The following is a 19,289-nucleotide window of genomic DNA, read 5'->3' as shown; positions in this document are numbered from 1 at the left end:
ACCAAGGTAATGGGGGCATTTTTACTGAGCAACAATTAATTACAAGTATTTACACTAGAAACCATTAAATGAAAAGTATAACCAAAGCTATTTTGCCCATACTACTCCTGTAGGTCACAGGAGTGAAGTTCGTTCTGCACTCCTGTGACCAGTTTTTAGCCGACAGCCGTTTAGAGTCGGCTGTTAGCTGATGTCTCTGGTCGGAATTCACCCAGAAGCCTGACAGTCCCGACTCTCTGCACAGAGCGGACGGAAAGAACTAAATGATCAGCGATGTTTGATCCCTCAGTTCTCACTACAGAGCTGCAAAGGCAGTTTTTTTTTCAAATGAAAACACTATAATCTGTGAAGTTAACAGTTTCTTTATAGTAAAGCCCTTCCTGTGCTTAAGGATGCCTATTCAGGGAAAGAAGGGAAGGACATCAAAGTGCAAAAAAAAGTCAGCTAAGGTTAAGTGAAAACTTTCCTAGTGTGCTAAATTATAACCAGATTTTGCCATGCCTTGTTTTCATATATAGACAATTGGATTCGATTAATACAGATAACAACTCACACTGAAAGGTTTTAAGATGAGCTTCACATGGGCTAAATAAAAGAAACACCTAACAAAATTCTTATATCAGATACCAAATAAGCAGGAGGGTCAACTTTAACCTTCAAAACAGATTCATTACTATTTGGAACTCTGTTATAAAAGTACAGAACTGTGTGATGTAGGATTTTGACAATTTTTGAACAAGAAAAGCCTTAGGTTGTTTGACATTAGCATTATAGATCCTCCATAACAGATAGCAACAGACACTGTAAGTGAGGGCTTTCTCCTGACACAAAACCTGTCCAGGTCTTTGAAATAGGGTGATAAAAGACTCATAAGACAGAATTATATTTTCATTTTTGCAATATGTTGGGCTTCTGTGCTTTTCAAAGACAGCCATGCATCTTTTTGCACTGGTCTCGGAAATAAGCAACTTACAAATGGCTCACAGCAGATAAAATTCTAGTAATTTCCATAGCTGTACATTTGTGACACCTAGCAACTATCCTGTAATCTGTCCTTCTATCTCTGCTGGTGAACTTTGAATTGTGACTGTTGTTTCTTCTTCATAGTGTAGGTTGTCAGTATGGCAAATTGAGTCTGTTCACCTTGATATAATAAACAGCACATTTGTTGACCAATGCACCTAAAGTTTGATTTTTAGAACCAGTGCTCTCATGCTGCTTTAAAAACTCTAACTACTAGCTGACAAACTACTTTTATAGCTAAAATAAAAAACCAATCAACATAATATATAACTCGCCTAAATATACAGATTATTTTTTAATTTTAATTTAGTTGCTTCAAAGTTAAACTCCTTTTTTATTCATTATTTTGTCCACCCACAACATTTTTATTTAGTCTTTGTCAATTTTTATTGATAAGGAAGACTGTTGCAGTACCCTTTCACAACGGATTTGAGATAAGCAAAAATGTAATATGTTGCAGCTTACCACATGTAGTTGCTACATTAGTTTTCTTTTTTGAACTTTTCTTCCTTTTTTCACCTGGCTGATTCTACTATTATTACACTTCAGTGCCTTTTTATTAAAAAATTTTTAAAAAATTATAACAATTTGCCCAGTGAAAGTGCATGTACAGTACATTTGTTCTGTGCGAATATGGAAAAAATAATGTTATTAGGCTATTTTCCATGCTCAACAAATATTTTTTATTGATTTAAAATGTAAAACACTGCATTTGGCCACTAGATGATATCATAGAATTTCCCTGGGTCCTCCCAGAATCCATAAGATGCCAGGTGCTAAACCAATGGGAGTGAAGGGGGCCGTCTGATGAGGGTTAACAGGTGGAAACAGCATCAGCAACAGACTTGGATAGGGGGGACTCAAGTGAGAATAACTGCCTTCACCAATTAGGAAAACTTAGAAAATTAGGGCACTTACCTGTCCAGGAATCCAACGTTGTCCTCACCCGAGCTGATTTTTTAATCAGGTGCTGGTGCTGCCATCTTGACTAAGGGGAACTGGCAGTGAACCCTTGTGGCTTTGCAGCTGGTTTCCTACTGCACACGTGTGAAGCGCGGTGTACTTTGTGAATGGGTCAGCTGTGAGGGAAGGAGAGTGAGGACCAAACTTCTGGCTCAGTTTGCCACGTCGAGCCTGTAGTGGGTGTGGGTACCTGTCAAAACCAGGTACCCTCTCCCCCTCTCTCCAAAAAGGTGCCAAATGTGGTAGCAGGGTGGGGGGGGGGGGAGGGCAGACAAGAGGAGCTTCCGCTTTTGAGTGTAGCTCCACTTTAACACATGGTGGCATGGGTTAGAGGAAGTAGAAGGGAGAGATGGGAGAATATATCTTTTTGCAGCAAAAAGCACCAACAAATCCAGTGTTTAAAAAAAAAAAAACAATACTTACAGCATATTTCCTTTCCATAAACTATTTTTATTCACTGTTAATATGCTTTTGAGAATTTGATCACTCCAGAAAGAGTTGATTCCCTGGCACTGCTCCCCCTCCACCCTGCCACATCATAGCCCTCTCCTCTACTAGGAGTGTCTAATTGTTTGTCTGTTCTGGCACAGCTCCTCTGTTCCTCTTAACATAATCTATCGCTGCAGTTGATGTAAGGATTACATCAGTTTGTGTGCACTAAAATGATTTCATTATATTTCTGATAATATAAATGTAATAAACAAAATTTTAAAAACGGCTCCAGCAGGATAAGGGTTGATGGATCTTCGGGGAGATACATAAATGTCACCTATAGAGGGTCATCTGAGTGACACTTTAAAAAAAACGGATACATTTATCCTCTATCTGCGCACCCTAAAATTAAAAAGTGATATGAGTGACTAAACAATATTATGTGCTCAAGACCAATTTTATATAGAATGTGGAGCTGCTGGTTGTGAGGCTGCAAGGCCTAAATAGGTACAATTACAAAAAATATATATTTGTGCCAAACCGTGCTTCTTAATTAAAGTGTAAACCATAACAAGCAGATATCTAACATATCTAGCATACTTGCCTTACTAAAGTGCATACGGTTTAACATAAGAAACCGTTGTACCAATAACAAATTAATTAACTAAACTCATAAAATAAAAGTGCCCATTAATACCAAAGTGCTCCAAATCGTGCAGTTATAAATTTAAATTCTCAAAAATCTCCTCTGGATCTTTCACAGGATACCGTGAACTTTGTGCTCTTGTCCCGCATCAATGGATGAATAACCTACTCACGAGAGGCAAGTGGGATCTCCCATATAGGTTAGACGAGGGGAACCCTCATGTAAAGATGAACCCTTTGGAAAAATCTACTCCAATGAAACCACAAGTGATTTACCATATTAGAGGGAACAAAGCAAAAAAACTTCCATTGTGCAGTAGTTTAAGCTTATTTTAAAAGCGCAAATTTTAAAATACAGTTTAAAAGTGTATGGAGCTCCGTTTACAAATCAGGGACACAGATTGGGTTCTACCTGCGCTCCAACCAGAAGTGACATGTCACGTTCCCTCGTACCCATAACATATTCTTTCACTGTAGTTGATGTAAGGATTGCATCAGTTTATGTGCACTAAAATGATTTCATTATATTTTATACTGATAATATAAATTTAATAAACACAATTTTAAAAACGTTTCTTGCAGGGTAAGGGTAAATAGATCTACAGGGAAATACACAAGTGTCACATATAGAGGGTCATCTGAGTGACAGCATTTATTCTGCTGGGGCTGTTGAAACCACATCCAAGTTAACAGAGCAAGGGAGGCTTTTACAGGTAAATAAAAAGCACAACACGGTGCTAAATAGACATAAAAATGTATTGGAAGATTATTATTGAAACAAATGGTCTAGCAACATGGTCTCTTTAATTGACTTAGCCACTTGTCAGAAATAAACAGCCTGGCTCTGTCCTCCTATTACTGCTTTGGCAGGGTGAAGATATTTTACAAACCTGTCAGTGTAAAGTGTTACAAATGGAAAACACAGAGTTGCCACAGGCTACAGGGTTTGTTACTGCTCTATGATCACACACTCGCTTGTGACTATGTGATTAATTAATCTGAGGCTTTAGGAAATTTAGTGCGTTTCTCTTCTGACTTTCGAAGGTGAAATATAGCAGTTTCCCACTAGAAATTGAAGGCATTTCTGCTGCCTTATGCATGCAAAAAACAATAAATGTTTTCACTCATGAATTGTTGAGCTGAAAAATCATTATTTTATGGTTATTTCCAACTTTACATTCAAAACTGATGTTTTGTCACGACAGTTAAAATATTAGACCTTAACTCCAGCAGTTAACTATTCATTAATAATGATTAAATGCAATTAAACTTATATCTTGATATGGGTCTCTTAGAGTCTCCTGCACAGTTGCATTTACAATGGAAGATGGTTAGAGCTAATGGCCTGTACACACGATCGGAAAATCAGACTACAGATCGTACGTTTTTCTTTGCATGCTAGTCGCATATTGAAAATTAACAGTTTGCTAAAGTTACGAAAATTCTCATACGACAGAATAAAAAATCGGAAGCGATGTAATGTGTTGTAATATATTTGCATTGTATTTTCAAACAACAACTGTGCTGATTAAATGAAAATTGTACGGCCTGGTATTGTACGAGAAAAGTTTCCACGCATGTTCGAAAGGGATAATATCAGATGAAATGTAATTTTGGGTCTCGAAAGTTGTGTACTAACAATCAGATTAGCGTACGATCACTTTGAAAGCTGGTATTTTTCGTTTTCATTTTCGGATTGTGTGTACAGGCCATAAGCGACAATCAGGTATTGACATATGTTGACAGTGCAATGCTAAAAGCTGAATAAGCTGTGAGTAAGGATGGGTGAACGGTTCGGCCCGGGCATGAGTTCAGGCCAAACATTTGCCTGTTCAGCCGTTCGCCAAACACCCGAATTTGCAGGGCGTTCGCCCCGACGGACATCCTTGCAATGCACTGAGCGCTGCACAGTGCATAATGCACCCTGATTGGGCAAAGCTTTACCCAATCAGGGAGCAGTGTAAGCTGGTTGTTAAGGAGCAGGGCCAGGAAGCTGTCATCAGTCATGAGTCATCAGCTGTCAATGGGTTTCCCCGCTAACAGGTGAATAAAAATAAAGTGTTGGTAAAAGAAAAAAACAGTGTGGGGTCCCCCCCACAGTCCATACAGACCCCCCCCCCATACTAGGGGGTGTACCGCCCATCCCTAGCTGTGAGTGATGGCTCATTAATGTGCTTTATTATCCAATCAGTAAACTGTAGTGGAGATACGGGATCTGGATTATAAGACTAGCCAAACAGAAATACAAATCTTGCAGCAGGTTAAACAGTCTACACTTACTGTATGTATTTTAACTGAGTTCAGCTTAAACAAGTTCTGAACATGTACCAATACTAATCAGCACTAAAATATATCACTTTACCTTTTGTAGAAAACGAATTGCATAATGCATCCATTCATTTCGTTTTTTATTTTTTCTAACGTATTTTTCTAACGTATTTGTTTTCCTTTTTTTTTTTTTCTAACATAAAATTCTCTTCACATGTGCCTGAATTCCCACATAGCAATTCCAAGAAGCTGCTTTTGTTTAAATCACAATAACAGGTCAGCTGGGGCTGTCTGAGTCTGCCTTAATGTGCTATATCACAACTGTGCTGGGACTCAGAGAAACTGCTGATCACCTAGAAAACAATATCTCTTGGCAATCTTATTTCAATGATTTTAAATTTACCAGATAATGAAACATGAGCATGGTTGCCTTAAAAAAAAGCACATTACTCTGACATTTAAGGTAAAGTAAATTGTGCCCACTTCTCACACTTTTATGTAGTAAGAAAGCAGAATAAGTAAAACCAAAAAAAAAAAAAAAAGAGGCACCTATAAACACAGAACACAGAAAGCAAATAAGTCAAAATAATAAATAATAATAAATAATAAAAAGATAAATAAAAATTAACAAACGAAAGAACAAAATAAAAAAGAAAAAAAGACATAAATTGAAAGAGGAAAAACGAGAAATAATGTATCAATAATAACATCATAAAAAATAATCAATAAAAAGCAGGGGTAACCAGACACAAAATGAGAGATAAAGAAAATGGGGCAATTTGCTACCAAACAGTGAATATTTATTTTCAAGGATGCAAATTTACAGGTGAGGTTACCTCATAAGTTGCTTCCCTCTCTCACAATTCCCACTCAATGTATGTGCTATGTTATCACAGACCTAGCGTCAGACACATCTTACACTTCACTTTGGACAGGTCTGCTACAGTATGTTTTGTATGCTACGGGATTTCCTTTATAATAGAGAATGGGTATCACTATCCCACTGCGCTATGTACAATGTGGCCCATCACTTTCATAAAAATCATGCAACGGTGTATTCCCAGAAAGTCCCAAAGACAACAAAGGCCAAACCACATTTAAATATACTTTGTATATATATATATATATATATATATATATATATATATATATAAACCAAAAAATAGAGCGGCACTCACGGGTCTTGAAAGGTGAACACACAATGACGATTTTAAGTGACGTTTTGATGAGGCACAAGCTCGTCTTCCTCAGGATGAGCTTGTGCCTCGTCGAAACGTCGGAAAAAAAAAAAAACGTCATTGTGTGTTCACCTTTCAAAACCCGCGAGTGCCACTCTCTTTTTTGGTTTATATATATATATATATATATATATATATATTATATGTTAGCGGCGGGGCATCCAGGCGGCAGCAGTGTGGTGTCCGTGACGTCATACTGTTCAGAGTCCTGTGAGCCTGTCCCAAGTTCCAGGTCCCCTGTCCGCAGAGTACACCGGCCGTCCTATCACTGTGGGAAAGTCCCATCCCAGGCAGGAGACACCCCGGCCACTGTCATCATCAGGGTCACCAGGTATGCTGAGTGCCTTCCATCCAAATTTGTGAGGAATCAGTTCGTTCCAGGGTACCTGTGGTTTGAGGCAAAGATCATCTTCATTGAATCATATGGGCTTTATTTAAAGCTGCCTCTGGTAAGTGTATTACCATTAGGCGTGCACAGCGGTGAGGTGGAGGCTTTCTGCATGTGGTATGTACGATTGTGGATGATCCTACCTACCTTGGAAACACTTGGACTTCATTTTCTATTTGGACTGTGTGCATGAAGAATTTTTAGCATTGATCCTATATGTTTGCACCGAGGACTTTATCCTTTTAGGTTTCATTGCACTGACATGTTATTATGTTCTTTTGTTAGCAACATTTTATGATTAGTATATTTTTATGATATACCAGCGCCACTAGTGGATTCTTGAGAGGTCCTTTCTGTATATGACTTGGCAGTAGAACTACCTTTCTCTGAATACACCCTTTTGATATTGTCATTTATTTATAGTGGCAGCTCATTTATTTGTGCTTGTTGGAGTTTCATTCCAACAGGAAAATTCTCTTCTGTGTGTTAGAGCGCTGGGTGAGTGGGATATTTTTTGGTTCTACTCCTAGTTTTTATATATATTATATATGGTAAGGATCTTGAGGGAAAACCCCACGCCAAAATTAAAAAAAAAAAAACAACAACCTGGGGTGTCCCTGTAAATCCATACCAGACCCTTTACCCAAGCATGCAGCCCGGCAAGTCAGGAAAGGGGGAATGGAAAAGCGAGTGCCCTCCCTCCTTAACCATACCCAGCCACATGCCCTCAATATTAATAATAATAATAATATAGCCCCCTGCCCAAAAGCACCTTGTACCCATGTTGATAGGGATATCTTCCCCACAACCCTGGGAGGTTAAGAAGGGGGCCCCCAGATCCCCCCATGTGAATTAGTATCGGGTACATAGTCCCCTTACCCATTCACCCAAAAAAACAGTGTAGTGTAAAAAAAATATAAAATCAGGAAGCAGTTTTTGACAAGTCCTTTATTATAAATGAATAATGTCCCCCATGGTAGTTTCAACATAAATCACGATGGTTGTTAAAGGGGGCTTCCAGATGCCAATAAGCCCCCTGCCCACAGACCCCCACAACCACCGCCCAGGGTTGTGGGGAAGAGGCCCTTGTCCCCATTAACTTGGGAACAAGGAGCTTTGGGGTGGGGAGCAGAGCCCCCCCTTCTCCAAAGCATCCTCCCCATGTTGAGGGCAAGTGGTTGGGTATGGTTCAGGAGGGGGGCCTACGCTTTATTTTTTAATTTTGCTTTCGGGTTTTCCCTCAAGATCCATACCAAACCCAAAGGGGCTGTATGGATTTTGGGGGGGACCCCACGCCATTTTTTTCTTTTTAATTTTGGCTATGAGCTTCCACTCAAAATCCATACCAGACCCAAAGGTATTGTTTTGAATGGACAAAGGATAAGTCACACTTATCTCCAAGTCAGATCAAAATTGGATCCAGTTAATTAAAGTCGCATGGAAGTAGGATCGATGTCGGACCAAAGCCGCAGGGCAAAATCAGATTGACAGTCATGCGACTTTCATGTCCCACCAGTGTGAACTGGGCCTTAGTGTCATTTTTGTCTGCTGCTTTGTTCCTCTGCTATCAACATGAGTCACTTCTGACACGTTTTCCTGACACCATGAGAAAAAGGGTGAGAGGGGAGGGACCTCTAGCTGATTGACAGTCTCAGCTCTGTTCGTGTGTGTGTGTGTGTGTGCGTGGTGGGTGCGGGGTGTCCCTTCCATCCAATCAGCTCTCAGAGCTCTCCTCACTGAGCTCTAACTTCAGCTCTCTGACCCCTTTTTTTTGACAACTCAGACAAGCTTTAAAATAAGAGGAATACAGATAAACAGGTATAACTGTAGGAGGATGTGTTTTATTTCAGTGTATGACCTGAGGCCAGTCACTTCACTGGCTATATGTGAGAGTTTCCAACCACTTTAGGGATAATTATACTGAAAAAGTACAGTAATCTTTTGTGCCTACAGCCTTAACAAACTAAACCCATCCTCTCCTTCTCCTGATACATACAGTACTTACTCAAATCCGACGGCCAATGTCAGCATTATTCTTCACAACCTCCAGATGATATCTTCTTGCCACTGCCCATGTCTGGACATTCAATCCACATTTACTTTCATGGGGCCATCCCATGAGTGTCTCCTGGGGTGGAAAGCCGCCCTATAGAAGTCTATGAGGATTGACTGCACAGGTGTTGCCAGCAGCAGCAAGACTTCAGCCAAAGAATTATGCAGATCCCTGTAGGCCATGACCACCAGATTCAGTTGACCATGCATCTGAATTATTGTGCTTTTCACATTATTATGTCTCCTTGCACAAATGTACTGAATCATTGTGCTGTAGTGAAAAAATAACTCTTTTTAATTCTGTAACCCATAACGCATATAGTTTGTTTTCCAGTGGTTCTTCCTATCTTTAACTAGGCACACAATGGTTAAAATAGTCCTGAACAGAATAAGAAAACAATGACCATTGGGAGTGTATGAAAAAATATAAGATTAAACAATTTCTCAGCTGCATGCCAATTCTCCTGCCTTGGTCCTATGTCAATAACAAGTATCACATGAGAATACTTAAAAAAAGAACTCTGCTCCTTGCTCGACCCCCCTCCTTTTTCTTCGTTCAAACTGGCAGGTAGCCAGATCTAATGTTAGCTTTACTTTATTTTTATTTTTGTTTTTCTGAAACGACTGTAAAGGCTGTGATAAAAACAATTAGCAATTAAAGAAAAAGCCTACCAAAAGGGTTTCGTTTGTTGAAAAACGTAAAATAATAATTATTCCCATGACTATGTTCCACCAGCTCAACATCCAATAGGGTGCACTAGGAACTAAAAGCCCTATTTTAACAGAAATCTAACTCTTCCCAAGAAGACAGTATGCTGGTGTATAGATGGGTTCTCTACCATGCATACAGTAAATGCTGTGGTTAGCTAGTCTCATGAAAATGGACACTTGCTGTGCTAGCCAACTGCATTAAAATGCAGTTCCAATAGGTCTTTTGGCTTATTTTAAATGGGATATAGAATAATGAAACTGTTTTTAGGATTGTATTGCTATCTATGCCTCTACTGTTTGTTTCGGAGACCAGGACAAGAAATGAAGGGAACAAGAGTCACCAAGACAGTAAGGCACACACAGCAAAGAAAACATGACCAAGGTTTAAACTGCAGATTTTTACCATAAGGTGCAATAATTTAAAACAAACATAATAACACCATTACAAGTTATATGAGATTAAGATGTGTTGTTGTATGTTGCCATTCATTATGACTTGGTCCTCTTTAGGCCTCAATTACATGGGCAGCTGGGGAATGGTAAAAACAGGTGGTTGAGCAGCTGTTTTACCCCTCCCCTGACAGCCAAGCTGCAAGTTAACATGACCAACGTCCATGTTAGTACACACTGCCACGTTTGTGCTGCTGCATAATTTATACAACAGGTCACGTTTGGCAGACAGTACTCCTCCCATTCAGTTAAATGAAGTTGCATGACAATCACAAGCCAAGTGTTGTGTCTTGCGATTGTGGCCCAGCTTCATTTACTTGAATGGGTCATGTTTGGCAACAGTACGGTCTGCCAAATGTGACCAGCACAGTATTTCAACAGAAAATCCCTGTTTGGCTGAGAAAAAAAAAACAGGCATTCATCTGGCAGCAGTCTTGCCCTTGAATGCCTGGCAGCTGCTGCTCTACCACCTCCTGAAAAGTGATCCCCCATGAAATGCATTTCAGAGGGGCGGTGGACAGCGCCACTAATGTAAACAAGCCTATATGGAGACATGGAGATTATGACCCGTTATGTCACTCCTGCATTTTGCCGTGGTAGATTGAGTAAAACTGTCCATGTAGATGGCTTACATTACCAAGGACAGATCTAGTAATCAAATCTCTCCTGTAGTACCACAACTCGCCATCTTGAAGCATTTCTTGTGGTCCCAGACTCTCAGGAGAAACAGGAGAGACTGGAAACCATGGCCTGCACTCCTGTCGCCCATAGGAGTAATCTGGCAACTCTAGAGCCACCTTGACTACCTCTACACTGTAGCTGGGAGCCTGCTGATGGTATCTAGAGAAAGCATATGGCTGCTATTGCAGCCATAAGCTTGTTTTAGGCCCTGTAAATGTCTTGAAGGATGGCTCATATAATTGGCAGCAAAAGGGTTAAAGCATCCATGTCCTGCCTAAAAAGGTCTACCTGCAAAAGAAGACAGTAAATGCTTACCTCTTCTGATGGCCGCCCGCGCTGCCAAATGCACCTCCATTCACGAGAACTCTTCCTCAAAAGTCAGCTAAGGAACAAATACCTTCAGGAGCGTCGATCTCATTGGTTCCCTACTGACTGACCCTGGTATCACTTTTTTTAATAAAATGGGCATTAAAGTACCTTTTTTACACTGAACAGAATTAAAAAAGCAACACTTTTGTTTTTGCTCCTATTTTTCATGAGTTGAACTCAAAGATCTAAGATTTTTTATGTACACAAAAGGCCTATTTCTCTCAAATATTGTCCACAAATCTGTCTAAATCTGTGTTAGTGAGCACTTCTCCTTTGCCGAGATAATCCATCCACCTCACAGGTGTGGCATATCAAGATATTGATTAGACAGCATGATTATTGCACAGGTTGCCTTAGGCTGGCCACAATAAAGGCCACTCTAAAATGTGCAGTTTTATCACACAGCACAATGCCACAGATGTCGCAAGTTTTGAGGGAGCGTGCAATTTGCATGCTGACTGCAGGAATGTCCACCAGAGCTGTTCCCTATTAATTGAATGTTAATTTCTCTACCATAAGCCATCTCCAAAAGCATTTCAGAGAATTTGGCAGGATATCCAATCTGCTTCACAACTGCAGACCACGTGTTACCACACCAGCCCAGGACCTCCACATCCAGTATCTTCACCTTCAAGATCGTCTGAGACCAACCACCCGGACAGCTGCTGCAACAATCGGTTTGCATAACCAAAGAGTTTCTCCACAAATTGTCAGAAACCGTTTCAGGGAAGCTCATCTGCATGCTCATCATCCTCATCGGGGTTCTCGACTTGACTGCAGTTCATCATCGTAACGGACTTGAGTGGGCAAATGCTCACATTCGATGGCGTCTTGCACTTTGGAGAGGTGTTCTCTTCACGGATGAATCCCAGTTTTCTTAGAATTCAGCTCATGAAAAATGGGGACAAAAACAAGTGTTGCATTTATAATTTTGTTCAGTATATGTTTACTTTCTGTCAATTCACTGCCAAGCCTTGGTATCTGTTTTCTACTCGCAGAGTGGAAAATGGAGCTTTCTCTTCTGCACATGTCAGAACAGGAACTGACGTCTTCACCCCAGACTCCACTTCCCTAAAGCCAGAGTGGGCTTTAGGGAGTCAGATGGGCAAAACATGCACACTGATGAAGACCTCTGATGTAACCAGTATAAATAAATGAGACGGTGCTTCTTCTGGGTACCAACAACGATGTGGGCACAGGCCATTTAATAGGCTGAAAAACATTTTTTGGACCAGAGCAGGGAATACAGTTAGATTCAGGGGAACTGCAAGATGGACAGGTAGTTTTGAGTCCATTCACACTACCGCGACTTGTCAGGCGACTTGTCAGCCTGACAAGTCGCGGTCCCTCAAGGTCCATTGATTGGTACAGGACCCGTTCTAATAGGAGCGACACAAGTCACTCCGACTTAGAAAAAGAGTCCTGTACTACTTCGGGGCGACCTCGGAGTGACTTGCATAGACATTCATTATATGAAGGGCAGAATTTGGCACGTCATTGTCAGGATTAGCTATCTGAGCATGTTTTGTATAGTACTGTATTTTTTGCCCCGAAGCCGCGGTGCACGGGACTTCACAGGTCGCCCCCGAAGTCGTGCAGAAGTTGTGCCGCTTCAGAATGCAGTCTTAATATTAACTGAGGTTAAAAAAAATCACAGAGTATGTCAATAAGTATATATTATTGTAACATTGCAATGGATACTTTATCCAGTTTTAATTGGAGAGATACTTTAAATACGAAAAACTAAAACATTTCAAACCTTCTTGGTATTTTCAAGTACTGAATAGTATCATATCCGTGTTTGCTCACAGCGCAGCCTATAGCTAAGCAATGGTACCTCTGCGTATGTGTACTGTGTATATATATATATATATATATATATACATATATAAGCTTAAAATAATAAACATGGCAAGGCATGCACACACAAAGAAATTGTGGTATTCTCACTAGAACCCAGGACTATCAACATTTTTGCCAAGTACAGCCACAGGAATCCACTTTCACATAACTGAGTTAGGACATTATTCCCAAGCCCAAATGAAAGAAAACAAGTTACTTAAAACGCAGCTCACAAGGCTTCAATTACTGTGCAAAGACTTGAATGGAATCCAGCTAACAAATATGTGAAACTTTCAGTTCTACCACATGAGGAGCTAAATAATCAAAGGAAATATACTGTGGTAAACATTGTAGGGAGAAGGGCAGAATTTGGCACGTCATTGTCAGGATTAGCTATCCCAAATCTTTCTTTGCAAAGATACACTGAGCATGTTTTGTATAGTACTGCATTTTTTGCCACATACCACTAAAATAAAACAGTGTCAGGGGGGGTCCTCAGTCCCACAACAGGCCTTTATGTCCCATCAGACAGCCACAGATGTCAAACATAAAGAGCCTGTTCAGGCATAATTATTCATTTACTCAATAAATTGCTAGTCAGTCTGTGTTATGACCTTGAAAGGCACAAGTTATAAGAGGAGCTCATTCCAGAAACTTCTGCAAAAGTGAACACCAGACAAATATGGTAAAAATAGACCTGTGGATTAAAAGAAATCCCAAAAAAAAAATCACATCTGGTTCTCAATTCTCCCTTAACTATGTGAAAAAAGGACTATTGTTCCGCCATTCTTTTGTTTTCCACCATAAAAAGCTGACATGAATTGAGCCTTAGAATAAGCATGAGCCACCTTGCATTATTCCCAACAAGCTTTGTCACGGCCTCTTATTCCCATACTGTCTTGAGCACACAGACACTCCAACAAGCATGCTAAAAATGCAGCTGCTAAGAAATGCAAATACTTCTTTTTAAGCTCATTCCCCTCTCAGCCATATAGAAAATTTGTCTGGAAACCATGGATATTATAGCAGAAAGTCACTGAGCTGGAATAATGGATTGCGGTTGCTACGGAGACCTTTTTGAAGTTGCCTTTCTCCCATAAGTTTGCACATCCAGCAGCCACAATCAGAAGCCAACGAACTGCTGATGCCAAAAACTTAAAAAACTTAAAAAAAAAAAAAAAACTATATCTAGAATAAAAATATATTTATTGATCTGTGCAAAGTAAAAACTGCAGTTACTGAGTGAGCCCATTTCAGGAACACAAACTCAGCTGCAGACTGGAAAAATATGCAAACCAACATGTGGGGTTTATGTGGTGGTATAAGGCTTGGCTCGGGTAATGTAGAAAGCAGCCAAGTTATAAAACTATGTTATTACGGCTCGGTTTTGTTGGACATAATGAACATAATGCATATTAAAAGCATCTTGTAAAACCTAATGATGCAGTAGGTTACAAAATATAAAGGGAATGACTGCCAGTTTATAGAAGGGGAAATAAAGGTTCTTAGTGAATGCTGAGCTGGTAACCTCACTATTGCCAGCCTGCTTTATACTCTTACCATCGCCTTTCCCCCTCTGTGTAAAAGTATATTTCCTGTAATCCATTGCTGAGAGATACAAATCAGTGATTTGTCATTTTATACATCAGTATTCCAGCTGAATGTATTCATGTAAAGGCTTCAAACAAATGCAGTGACATTGGGTGCAGCATTAAATTCACCAGGGGATATGCTCTATCTAGACGATGATTCATCTCATCTAAACTAGAATGTAAGCATAGGGTAAAGTTATTATGTATCCAATGAATTTAGCAACAATAAACACATATCATAACATGGAATTTCCAAAGATAAAAATAATACCAAATTATTTACTCATGTAACATTTTTTTTTTTTTGCAACATTTAATATAATATGTAGATACACAAATAATGAAAGATCACAGCAAACAGAAGACTGCCTTACCCAGTAAAATATCTGATAATACACCCCCCTGCTTGCCATGTAACAGAAAAACTGAAGCTGCACATGTATCTGTCAGATATGACAGCACACAAGGTTCTAATACACCAAGAGACATTTCAATCAATTTACATCCAACTTGGCGACACAAAGTAATAGACAGATTGTTGCTCCTGTTATTGTCCATCAAGAGGTTTTGGGTCTTAAGGTAGGAGAGGTAATATTTTCAGACAATTGTTAGAACGTCAAGATCAACCATACATGATAACAATATACACAGGGAGTCATTGGAGGGGGGGGGGGGGGGGCTGTAGCTTGGCACAAGCTGTAAGGGAAATGTGATATGTATCACAACAGGCAGCATGAAGCTGGTATCTCAACAGCAACACAAAGGCAAGTAGACACTCAGTCTTACTGAACAAGGCAGTGCAAAGAACTGCAGTGTGCAATAACCCATGGCAACCATTCAGATAACCCATGGCAACCATTCAGATGTCACCCTTTGTCTGCTTAGAGCTGTCAGTGCAATGCAAAATGATTGCTGGTCAGTTATATGTTACTTTTCTAAAGCGGTTTCTCTATGTGTTATCAAATAAAGGCCTGATAGGCACATTATAACAGCATAGTGCAAAGAGCAGTGATGTGCAACAATCCAAAACTACTAATCACACGTCAGCTGACTCCTTTGAATAATTTAAAAACTTGGTTGTTATGGATAATTGGATAAGTGCATGCTATTGTCGTTATTAAAAGCCATTTTTCAAAAAAAATCGCAATATCCATCAGTGATTCCAGCGACATAATAATTCAACACATAAAGACAAAATTCTAAAAGCTTTAAATGTGAAAGAGCTCAAAAAAAGCTTAGTTTAAAAGCAAAACACACTGAGCTAAAACTTAGTGTGCCCTTACACAGCCATTCTCAACCATGGTTCTTTAAAACCATAGGGTTTCTCTAGAGGTTGTTAGAGGTTCCTTGACCTATGGCTTATTGATCTTTCTACCTGGTGGTGTCTGCAAGGTTTTTGTGCCAATACCACTTGGCAGAGCCACTGGTATGACACCAATGGTCTTAGGAGGAACTTACTTCCCACTGAAAACAATTGTAAGGGAATATTCTTCTCACTGACCAGTGCCAACAATGTAAATGGGGCATTCTTCCTACTGTCTACCAGGTTATGGAGGTCATAGTTCCCACTGACCACCAATGTAAGGGGGTTGTCTTTTCATTGACCACCAATGTAAGAGGCATTCTTCCCACTGGCCACCAATGTGAGTAGCATTCTTCACACTGATCACGAATATAAGGAGACACTCTTCCAACTGACCCCCAATATAGATACTAGCCTTCCCACTGACTACCAATATAGGATGCATTCTTCCCACTGACTCCTAATGTAAGGGGCATTCTTTCTATTGACCACCAATATAAGGATACATTCTTCCCACTGACTATAAACATAAGAGGCATTGTTCCTACTGGCTACCAATATAATGGGAGTATTGCTCCTACTGATCACCAATGTAGGGGGAGGGGGGGGTATTGTTTCTGCTGACCACCAATTTAAGGGCGGTATTCTTCCTACTGAAGTAACTGTAAGGGAGACAGTATACCCAAGGGGGGGACATGGCCACCAATTTAAGGGGGCATTCTTCCTACTGAACATCAATGTATAGGGACATTCTTCCCACTGACCACCAATGTGAGGAGCATTCTTCCCCATGACCACTAATGTAAGGGGCATTCTTCCTCCAGATCCTCAATGAAACGGGGAATTCTTTCCACTGATCTACAATGTAAGGGGCATTATTTCCAGTGCCCACCATTGTAAAGGGCATTCTTCCCCCTGATCCTCAGTATAAGGTATCATTCTTCCCAGTGACCTACAATGTAAGGGGGCATTCTTCCTAGTGCCCACCAATGTAAAGGCAATTATTCACACTGACAACTTATGTAAAGAGCACTCTTCCACTGACCACCAATGTAAAGGACATTGTTCTCACTGACAACTGACACACGGGACATTCTCCCCAGTGATCTACAATGTATGGGGCATTCTTCCCTCTTCCCACTAACCAATGTAAAGAGCATTCTTCTCCCTGATCCTCAGTGTAAGGTATCATTCTTCCCAGTGACCTACAATGTAAGGGGGGCATCATTCTTCTTAGTGCCCACTAATGTAAATGGCATTCTTCCCACTGACAACCAATGTGTAGGACATTCTCCCCAGTATTCTACAATGTATGGGGTATTCGTCCCTCTTCCCACTGACAACAAATGTAAAGAACATTCTTCCCCCTGATCCTCAGTGTAAGGTATCATTCTTCCAAGTAACCTACAATGTAAGGGGGCATTCTTCCCAGTACCCACCAATGTAAAGGGCATTCTTCCCAGTTATTTACAATGTATGGGGCATTATTCCTAGTGATATACAATTTATGGGGCATTCTTCCCACTGACAACCAATGTAAAGGGTATTCTCCCCCCTAATCCTCAGTATAAGGAATCATTCTTCCCAGTGACCTGCAATTTAAGGGGACATTCTTCCCAGTGCCCACCAATGTAAGGGGACATTCTTCCCAGTGCACACCAAAGTAAGGGGACATTCTTCCCAGTGCCCACCAATGTAAGGGGACATTCTTCCCAGTGCCCACCAAAGTAAGGGGACATTCTTCCCAGTGCCCACCAATGTAAGTGGACATTCTTCCCAGTGCCCATCATTGTAAAGGGCATTCTTCCCCCCTAATCCTCAGTGTAAGGTATCATTCTTCCCAGTGACCTGCAATGTAAGGGGACATTCTTCCCAGTGCCCACCAATGTAAGGGGACATTCTTCCCAGTGCCCACCAATGTAAAGGGCATTCTTCCCAGTTATTTACAATGTATGGGGCATTCTCCCTAGTGATATACAATGTATGGGGCATTCTTCCCACTGACAACCAATGTAAAGGGCATTATTCCCCCTAATCCTCAGTCTAAGGTATCATTCTTTCCAGTGACCTGCAATGTAAGGGGACATTCTCCCCAATGCCCACTAATGTAAAGGGTATTCTTCACCCTAATCCTCAGTGTAAGGTATCATTATTTCCAGTGACCTGCAATGTAAAGGGAATTCTTCCCAGTGCCCACCAATGTAAAGGGCATTCTTCCCAGTGCCCACCAATGTAAAGGGCATTCTTCCCAGTGCCCACCAATGTAAAGGGCATTCTTTCCACTAAGAACCAATGTAATGGGGGAGTCTTTCCACTGATCCCCAATGGATGAATTTCCCCATGGCTGAGAAAGGTAGTTGTACACTGTATTTGGTATGACCCAATAACTAGCAGCAGAGTAGTGTTGATGATGTGATGGGATTTATTTGCAAACATCTCTTCCCACACAGGAACCAACACATGCAGGATCCCGGGAGGCATCCCAGCAGTTGTAAATAGCAAGGCTCATTTAGTAAAGGGGAGATGAGGTGAAGAGAGGAATGGGTGCAGGGATGTGGGGACAAGTCTCTCACCGCTCTGCAGGGTGTTCTCACATTGCCACTCGCCCACTTTCTTGCAGGACTCCCAGAGGGAAAGGTAGTACTGGTTGTCCGCCGTCACCCAGGCTGGGCTCAGAACGGCTCCGATGTCCAGACACAGGGCCAGGAAGATGCACACAAGTCCCACCAGCTTGAGAGGGGTAAGTACCGAGGAGCGCACCTCCTCCATCCCGCTGGCAGATGAAGCCATGCTCCCCTCCGAGGATCAGTAACTGTATGGAAGATGCTGTATGGAAGGCGATGTATGGAAGGTGCTGAGGGGGGACAACTCCCAGGACACTTCAGCAAGTGAGGAGAAGGGAGCCGGGCTGACAAGTGCGATGCCAGGTGTGGGTGTAGGTGTTCTTCTGTAGGATGGGGAGAAGAAGTGGCTGGAGAGGCTCCTTCCTCTGCTCTAGCTGCTGCTGCTGCTGCACCCTGCTCCAGGACACAAGCCAACTCTTCCCCACTGACCTCCGTCTTTGCATAACTCCCTCCTTCCCTCCTTCCCTCCCTCCTTCCTCTCCTTTCTTCGCCTTCTTCTCCTCGGCTCTCTCCCTCTCTCCTCCTGCTGGCTGCAAGGGGGGCACCGGCCAAGCTGCTGACGTCACCGGCAGGAGGGACAGACAGGGGAGCACGGTGACAATGACATGCATGGACATGGAGAGCTCAGGAATCCTCCTCCTCCTCTCACCCTTATTTTAGCGATGCCAGTCTTGTCAAGTAATCCGTGCACATAGGATAACAAACACT

At 41.2% G+C, this 19,289-nt stretch overlaps 1 protein-coding gene across 1 annotated transcript in view; it reads right to left on the bottom strand.

Annotated features, from left to right (window-relative positions):
* The window catches only part of TMEM47 (transmembrane protein 47), a 191,995-nt gene extending 173,230 nt beyond the window's left edge, over positions 1–18,765 (bottom strand). Inside the window, exon 1 of the mRNA XM_082246942.1 lies at positions 18,531–18,765. Coding sequence (XP_082103068.1) covers positions 18,531–18,747 — 217 coding nt within the window. The 5' untranslated portion in view covers positions 18,748–18,765. The remainder of the gene's footprint in view (positions 1–18,530) is intronic.
* Between the last annotated feature and the right edge of the window lie 524 nt (positions 18,766–19,289).

Source organism: Pelophylax lessonae (assembly GCF_965119305.1).
Source record: "Pelophylax lessonae genome assembly, chromosome: 2".
Classification (NCBI taxonomy): domain Eukaryota; kingdom Metazoa; phylum Chordata; class Amphibia; order Anura; family Ranidae; genus Pelophylax; species Pelophylax lessonae.
Note: the sequence above shows the minus strand (reverse complement) of the source record. Positions and strands in the feature narration are given on the sequence as shown.